Source organism: Trichechus manatus, unplaced genomic scaffold (genome assembly GCF_000243295.1).
Source record: "Trichechus manatus latirostris isolate Lorelei unplaced genomic scaffold, TriManLat1.0 scaffold00045, whole genome shotgun sequence".
Lineage (NCBI taxonomy): Eukaryota > Metazoa > Chordata > Mammalia > Sirenia > Trichechidae > Trichechus > Trichechus manatus.
The window spans coordinates 17,819,836-17,827,610 of NW_004443981.1; the positions used below are offsets into that span (position 1 = coordinate 17,819,836).

At 67.9% G+C, this 7,775-nt stretch overlaps 1 protein-coding gene across 1 annotated transcript in view; it reads left to right on the forward strand.

Annotated features, from left to right (window-relative positions):
* CEP170B (centrosomal protein 170B) overlaps nucleotides 1–7,193 on the forward strand; it is a 20,349-nt gene extending 13,156 nt beyond the window's left edge. Inside the window, exons 9-18 of the mRNA XM_004376807.1 lie at nucleotides 3–140; nucleotides 679–934; nucleotides 1,073–2,788; nucleotides 4,143–4,374; nucleotides 5,130–5,289; nucleotides 5,575–5,718; nucleotides 5,810–5,898; nucleotides 6,477–6,570; nucleotides 6,741–6,792; nucleotides 6,958–7,193. Coding sequence (XP_004376864.1) covers nucleotides 3–140; nucleotides 679–934; nucleotides 1,073–2,788; nucleotides 4,143–4,374; nucleotides 5,130–5,289; nucleotides 5,575–5,718; nucleotides 5,810–5,898; nucleotides 6,477–6,570; nucleotides 6,741–6,792; nucleotides 6,958–7,193 — 3,117 coding nt within the window. The remainder of the gene's footprint in view (nucleotides 1–2; nucleotides 141–678; nucleotides 935–1,072; nucleotides 2,789–4,142; nucleotides 4,375–5,129; nucleotides 5,290–5,574; nucleotides 5,719–5,809; nucleotides 5,899–6,476; nucleotides 6,571–6,740; nucleotides 6,793–6,957) is intronic.
* The last annotated feature ends 582 nt before the right edge of the window (nucleotides 7,194–7,775 follow it).

Below are 7,775 nucleotides of genomic sequence, written 5' to 3' on the forward strand. Positions count from 1 at the left end.
CCTCGCCCCCCGCCGACCCCCAGCTGACCAAGGCGCGCAGACAGGAGGAGGATGACAGCCTCAGTGACGCGGGCACCTACACCATCGAGACGGAGGCGCAGGACCAGGAGGTGGAGGAGGCCCGCAAGATGATCGACCAGGTGGGCGGGGCGGGGACTGGGGGTGATGATCGACCAGGTGGGCGGGGCGGGGACTGGGGGGTGATGATCGACCAGGTGGGCGGAGCGGGGACTGGGGGTGATGATCGACCAGGTGGGCGGGGCGGGGACTGGGGGTGATGATCGACCAGGTGGGCGGGGCGGGGACTGGGGGTGATGATCGACCAGGTGGGCGGGGCGGGGACTGGGGGTGATGCACTGGACATGGGTCTGCTCAGGCCCGGCTTGGGCGCTTGTGTTAGGTCCGGCTGGAGGAGGCCTGCTGTGGGGTCCGCCTCGGACTCACGCCTCGGGCCACACGATCCAGCCCTGCCCTCCCCCCAACCCTTTCCCAGGGTGGGGTCTATGTGCCCCTGGTCCCTGACTGGCCAAGCAACACAGCCAGGCTGTGGGTCCAGGCACTGATCAATCTGGCCAGCCAGGCCCTCTGCCTTCTTTGTGGTCTGGGGCAGAGCTGTGTCTGCTAGGCACGAGGGCCAGCACCCCTGACCGTGAACCCTGTGCCGACTCCACCTGGCAGGTGTTTGGAGTGTTCGAGTCTCCAGAGCTTTCCCGGATGTCCTTGGCCACCTTCCGCCCAGTCATCAGAGACGGCAGAGAGGAGGGGGCCGATGGGGGTGTGGCCCAGCGGCTGGCTCTGCTGCAGGAGTTTGCCTCGCGGCCAGCAGGGACAGCCCCACAGGCAGAGCACCAGGGGCCTGGCTCACCCGGGGCTCAGAAGTGGGTGTCCCGCTGGGCTAGCCTGGCTGACAGCTACTCAGACCCGGGCCTGACAGGTGAGTGGTCCCTCACTTTGGCGGGGTGTCAGACCCCCGGTGGGGCACACTGTCTGCTCATTCTGTGCCGGTGTGTGTGCACCCAGCACTTCCCGGGACAGGTCGCCACCCTAATGGGCCGTCTTTCGCCCTTTGCAGAGGACGGTGCTGGCCGCCGGCCCACGGAGCCGGAGGTGGCCCTGCCCTCGCGCACACGGCGCCTCCTCCCGCAACTGCCCAGCGAGCGAGCGGATAGTCCTGCGGGCCCCGAGGCCACCAGGAAGGCCGGGCTCGGGTTGCCGGAGCCAGGCAGCGAACAGGCCAGCCTGCTCTTTCGCCAGGAGGACCTGGACCCTGATAGCCTTAGTGACGCCAGCGGGTCAGACAATGGTCGGGGCCCTGAGCCAGGCCGGGGGCAACCGCCCGAAAGACGCAGGAGCCCCGAGGAGATGCTGCCGTGGACCAGGGGCCGGCGCTCACCTCGGACCCTGGGGGAGCCGGCCCCCACCTCGTTCTTCATAGGGGATCAGAATGGGGAGGCTGGCACCACCAGGAAACCTTTGACAGCTCCAGAGGAAGCAGAAGGCCCAGGAACGGCGCCTCCACCGCGGGCAGCTCCGCCCAGCGTGCAGACGCAGAACGGTGCCTATGTCAGCACCACTGGGCGGATGGTCATCCAGCTTGACACCGGGCACTCCACAGAGCCCGGGGGCCCCGGCCCAGCTGCGTCCAAAGAGGCCCTGGCCTTCGTCCGGCAGGAGAGCTTCACCAAGGAGCCGGCCAGTGGCCCACCGGCCCCTGGCAAGCTTCCGCACGTCTCCAGCCACCCCCTGCTCCAGGACCTGGCTGCAGCCCGGGCCGCCCGCTCAGATCTCCACTCCCAGGACACCCGCCTGATCCTGAAGGAGACCGAGACAGCGCTGGCAGCTCTGGAGGCCCAGCTGCTGTCCAGGTCCACGGAGGCGCAGGGCGAGGGTGGTGGCCCCTCTGGGCCACCAGAAGACTCCCTCTCTGGGGACTCAGACGTGGACACGGCCAGCATGGCCAGCCTGCTCAGTGGCAAGAATGAGTCCAGCCCGATGACCCCGCCTACGGGGCTGCAGAAGGACAAGCCGCTGGCCGCACAGGACCCAGAGGTCTCGACTTTGAGCGGTGCTCGGGAGCGGCCCTCAGAGAAGCAGCGTCGCCTGGCAGACGCTGGCTGCGGAGAGCTGGCCCGGGACCTGTCCACGAGACGTGGGCATGGGCCCCGTGGGGCCCTGGACTGGCCAGACGAGGGGCGTGGCTCCGGCCCCACCCACCCACCCATCTCAGACGCTGTTGCCTCAGACCATGAGACGCCTGTGAACACCGGGGCAGGACGGCCAGGCCCTCGGCGGAAGCCAGTGGCCCCACCGCCATCCCCAGCCGCCCGGGAGGAGCAGGGCCGAGGTCCCAGCAACTCCCAGAAGGTGCAGCAGGTGCTGACCCGCTCCAACAGCCTGTCCACCCCGCGGCCCACACGGGCCTCGCGGCTGAGGCGAGCTCGTCTGGGCGACACGTCGGACACAGAGACCGCAGACGGTGAGCGGGGCACCCCCAGCAACCACGAGGCGGCGGGTCGTCCGGTCACCGAGCAGGCCAAGAAGCTGTCGAGACTGGACATCCTGGCCATGCCCCGGAAGCGGGCAGGCTCCTTCACAGGCACCAGTGATGCCGAGGCCGCCCCCGCCCGCTCTGGTTTCTCTGGCCGGAGTGCTGACTTGTACTGCACCAGCCACAAGCCCATCATGGCTGAGGCCCGGGCCGCAGCCAGGAAGTCTGCTGCCGCCTCCACAGCCCCTCGCCAGCCCTTCAGCAGGGCCCGCCCGGGCAGTGCCCGGTACCCCTCCTCCAGTGAGTATGGGGTCAGGGTGTGGGCAGGTGGGACCCCAAAACCCCTCAGACTTCTCTTCAGACACCCCCAGGCCCTGCAGACCCTCCAGGCAGTGGGCCTGTGCAGGGTCCTGGGCTGGGAGCTCTGATCCCCGGTCCAAAGCTGGGTGGGAGCATGTGCCCAGACCCCCCGCAAAAGTGCCCTGAGCATGGACACAACAAGGCCCCCTGGCAGAAGGTCAGTGGGGTGCCAGCCACCCCAGAACAAAGGGGATTTTCCTCTCATCTCCCCAGGAGCCGGGGGGCATGGGTCAGGGGGCTGTGGAGATCTTGCTGGCCTGCCCGCCCTCCTGTTGGTGCAGTCCTAACCCCAGGCTCCCCAGGGGTCACATGAAGCCCCAGCTGGCCACTGTGGGCAAGGGCTTCAGGGGCCCCGGGCTGCTGTGGCCGCATGGCTCAGGGAGGTGCTTGGGGGAACACTGGTGCCCGTCTGGCTGGGGGCTGCCCTGACACGCTCTGAGCCTGCAGACCTCCAAGGAGCTATCTTCTGGGTGGATTGTTGAGGGGCAGCACTGGCTACATGTGCAGGCTGGGGGCTCCCTCCTGCTGGTGTGCTGCCCCTCCTTGTGTCCCCCAACCACGCCCTGCTCTCCTCACATCTCCTCCAGGCTGGCAGCCCCTCCCTGCGGCCCCCAACCACACCCTCGCTCTCCGCACGTCTCCCCCAGGCTGGTTGCCCCTTCCTGGGCAGCACTGCCTGAGCCCACCCGGTCACCTCTGCATGCCCACCCCACCAGGTCCCAGGTGGAGGCTGCCCCACACATGGGCATGGGGGCTGCCGCCTGTGGGAAAGGGGGACCTGGAGGGAAGGGTGGCCGTGCGGCCTGAAGATGGCTCTGCTTGGCGGGTGTCCACTGTACTCGCTGCTGCTGACAGGCACTGCGTGGGCATGTGGGACCCCGGCCTCTGCAGCACGCTGCACGCAGCGACTCTGGGGGCTCAGGGCGGGGGGCGGGGGAGAAGGATCCGGTGGCTTGCTCCGCTGTGGCCGTGCCGGGTGGGAGAGTGGCTGCCTGGGCAGTGTCTGCTGGGTGCTGTTTCCCTGCCACTGCAGGCTGTGTTCCCTGTAACCAGCACAGACCTCCCAACGTGGCCTCTGGCCCCCAGCCAGCTGTGGCCAGCGTGGGCCCTCCCTGAGGCCGCCGGTCCCTGCATGGGGTGCTCTGGCTGTGGAGGCCGTGCGCGGAGGGCCGTGCGTGTGCCTGGGCAGGGCTTCTGGGTGCGGATGAGGGCCTCACCGCAGGGCCTGGGGCTACATGGCCGCTGAGGGCAGCTCTGCTCTGTTCTTGCTTCTGAAACCAATTCCTTCACCAAGATGCTCGCCGCCGGCAGCCGGGCTCGGATTACACGTCCACCTCCGAGGAGGAGTGCGGCTCCCCCAAACACGCCCGCTCCCATGCCTCAACAGCCACGCAGACCCCGCGGGCCAGCAGCTCCAGCCGCACCCAGCCCCGGGCCCCTGGTCCACGAGACACGGACGAGGAGGAGGAGGCGGCCGACCCCTACGGCTTCATCGTGCAGACGGCTGAGATCGCTGAGATTGCCAGGTGAGTGGGGCAGGATGCGTGGTGAGCACCCATTGATGGGGTGCAGGGGGGCTGGGGGATTCTCCTGGCCCAGACAGTAGAGCTCTGTCAGTGCTTGTCAGATGAATAAATGAATGAATGAATGAATGAATGAATGCAGATCTACCAGGATGGTGGGGATCTCTACAGAAGAGAACCCCCACCAAGGCTTTTAATAAAACTGAACCTCCTGCCTTGAGCTAGGCGCTGGGGGGGGCGGGGCAAAGGGGCAGCCTCTCCATCAGGGAGGTCAGTGCTGCAAGGGGCAGAACCCAGGCCTCGAGGGGGTCGGGAGGGGTCTTGGGGGCCGACTGGCCGTCTGGCTCAGTGGCTGGGTGGACAGACGGGTGGGTGGCCAGGTGGGCGGATGGTTGGACGGCAGGGATTTGATGTTAGGACATTAAGCTTAAGAGCCCAGAGCGACCAGGAGGAGGTGGATGCTGGGGACGAGAAGGTGGCTGTCTGCAGTCACCCATCTGGGCCTTACTCCTCCATCCTCTAGTGGCTGTGGGTGTGGGGGCTGTGCCTCCATGGTGGGGTGGGCTGGTCCTGGGTGGCTATGGTGGAGGGCTTACCCCCAGGCCCTGCCCTCACCCAGTGGCTTCTCCTGGCCATGCCCCCACCCTGGGAGAGGGCTCTGTCTTGGGGTGGGGGGCGGACACACATGACTCCTCCCACCCCTCCCCCGTACTGGGTGGCCCAGAGGACCCAGCAGGCCCTGTCTCCTGCCCTCTCAGGCTGAGCCAGACACTGGTGAAGGACGTGGCCATCCTGGCCCGGGAGATCCACGATGTGGCTGGGGACGGTGACCCGCTGGGCTCGCCGGGGCCCACCCGCAGCCCTTCCCTCAACAACGTGCCCAGCACCCCTGCCTCCACCATCTCTGCCCGCGAGGAGGTGAGTCCCACCTCGTGGAGGCTGGGTCAGGGTCCAACCAGTAGCCACCCCAGGGCCACTGGCCTCCTCCCCAGCGTCTGTTCCCAGAACAGCACCACTCACTGAGGGCTGGTCCAGAGGCCCAGCTAGTACCCGAGGGCCAGAGCCAGGCCAGCCGCTCAGCCCCACGCCCACGGCCCTTCCCTGGGGGGAGGGGCGTCAGCAGGACCCCCCCCCCGCCCAAGCAGGCGGCGCTGTGGTCTGCTCCGCCTGCCTGGCCGACGCCCCTCGCTCCTCCGTCTGCAGCTGGTGCAGCGCATCCCCGAAGCCAGCCTCAATTTCCAGAAGGTGCCACCCGGTGCCCTGAACTTGCGGGACTTCGACCAGAACATGAACGACCGCCGCGAGGACACGCTGGTCTCCAAGACGAAGCCGCGGAACCGCGAGGAGGCACGTGCCCCGCCCTCAGGCTGGGTTGGGCGGGCACGGGGCTTGGGCGCTCAGGGGCACGGGAGCCATGCTGACACCCCGCTCCTCCCAGGTGATCTTCGATAACCTGATGCTGAACCCCGTGTCCCAACTGTCGCACGCCATCCGTGAGAACACAGAGAGCCTCACCCAGAAGATGAAGTGAGCAGCCACACGGCCCGGGGGGCGGGGCTCGGGGAGGAGGGCGGATCCCCAGCGCCTGCTTGGGAAACCCCAGGGTCAGATGTGAACATGTCCAAACCACTGATGTCCGCACAGGGGGGCCCAGCCTGGGCGGACACATGTGTGCACACAGACACATGCACACACATGAGCACATGTACACAGTGATGTTCACTCGAGGGTGCCCGGCCAGGGCAGGCACACACGTGCCCATGCAGATTCGAACATGTCCCGACGTCCACATGAGGGCCCCCGTCTGGGCACTCCTGCAGACACACAGAGCCGGGCCTGCTGCCTCTCTGGGCTCTGTCATCCCAGCACCCAGACCCTGAGCTCGGGGGAGCCAGAGCCTCCAGGATGCCCCCCAGCCTCAGTCCCACTGGCCCCTCCCTAAGGCATCACAGAGGCCGAGGTGCCCGCCAGCCCAGGTCCTGCTCGGGCCACGGTCCCCTCAGGCTGGGAGAGGGTGGTGGAGCCCCAGCAAGGCCCTGGTGGTCTGGGGGGCTATCATTGCAGGCCTCACCTGCCCCCCACCCCACCCTGCCCCTGGTGGGCAGGATCCTTTTCCAGAACTCGGGACGCGCATGGGAGGACTTGGAAGCCAGGATCAATGCTGAGAATGAGGTGCCCATCTTGAAGACGTCCAACAAGGTGGGGGGCTGCCTGGGGCAGGCGGGGACCCCCACTGTTCCTCTGGCCAAGATTCCCTCAGCCTGCCTGGCCTGGACCAGCTGGCGGGGGGGTGGGCATGGGAGCTGGTCTGGCCCCAGGGGAAGGGAGAGCCCCCTTGGTGTCAGCTGCCTCATCCGCCCCCTTTCCAGGAAATCAGCTCCATCCTGAAGGAACTGAGGCGCGTGCAGAAGCAGCTGGAAGGTGGGTGTGGCCCAGCAGGGCTCTGGTGGTCTGGGGCTGCCCAGAGGGCCTGGGGCTCCAGGCTGGCGCTGGGGGGGAACCTGAGCGCTCAGCCAGGAGGGCCCTCGTGGTGGGGGGTGGGGAGGGGCCCCCAGCCGGCCTGCCCCAGCGCCTTCCTCCCCACAGTCATCAACGCCATCGTGGACCCCAGCGGGAACCTGGACCTGCTGACGGGAAATGGGAGCTCAGGGGGCTCGGCCCCGCCAGGGAAGGGCCGGGCAGCCACCCAGAGCCTGTCCCCCTCGGCGGAGACGGGGCTGCCCGCCCTGCCGCTGAGGGGCTTTCCGCCACGCGTGAACTGTGGCTCCTCCGGCCTCCCAGACGCCATCTTCCTCCCCAACACCCAGGGGTTCCTGATCTAGGTCGTCCTCTGTCCCGTGCATCCTGCGCCCCTGCCTGCCCCACCACGCAGGCCAGCTCGCCACAACGACCCCCACATGTGCCATACCCTGCAGCTGGCTCAGCCACGCCCAGGCCTCTGGCGGCCAGCCGGCACCCCCTCACTTCAGCCGAGGCTGCCTCAGGCCTGTGTGTGTGTCCCCGCCTCGTCTCCATCACTGTCGTTTTTGTCTTGCTGGAAAGAAGAGTGGTCTGGGCCAGGAAGCGCCCCTCCCGGCCCAGCGGGGCTGGGCTCCTCAGTTGGAGGGGCGGCCCTGCGGGGGCACAGCAACGCTCACCTGTCGTGTCTGTGCCGGCCTGGCTGGCAGAGGACAGGTGGGATCATTCAGTGCCAAACGCAGAGCTGGGGTGGGTGGTGCGAGCCCCTGGGCTGTGGACAAAGGAGGGTGGGGCCTGGGGCCCCCACCTAGCCAGAGCCAGAGCTGTCCCCAGCCCAACAGCCCCTGGAAGGGGAGTGGCTGTGGAGGTGTCTGCGGCCAGAACCCTACTGCGCTGTCTTTGGTGCCAACACGACTGCCAAACCCACAGAGCTTGTGGGCTTCCCT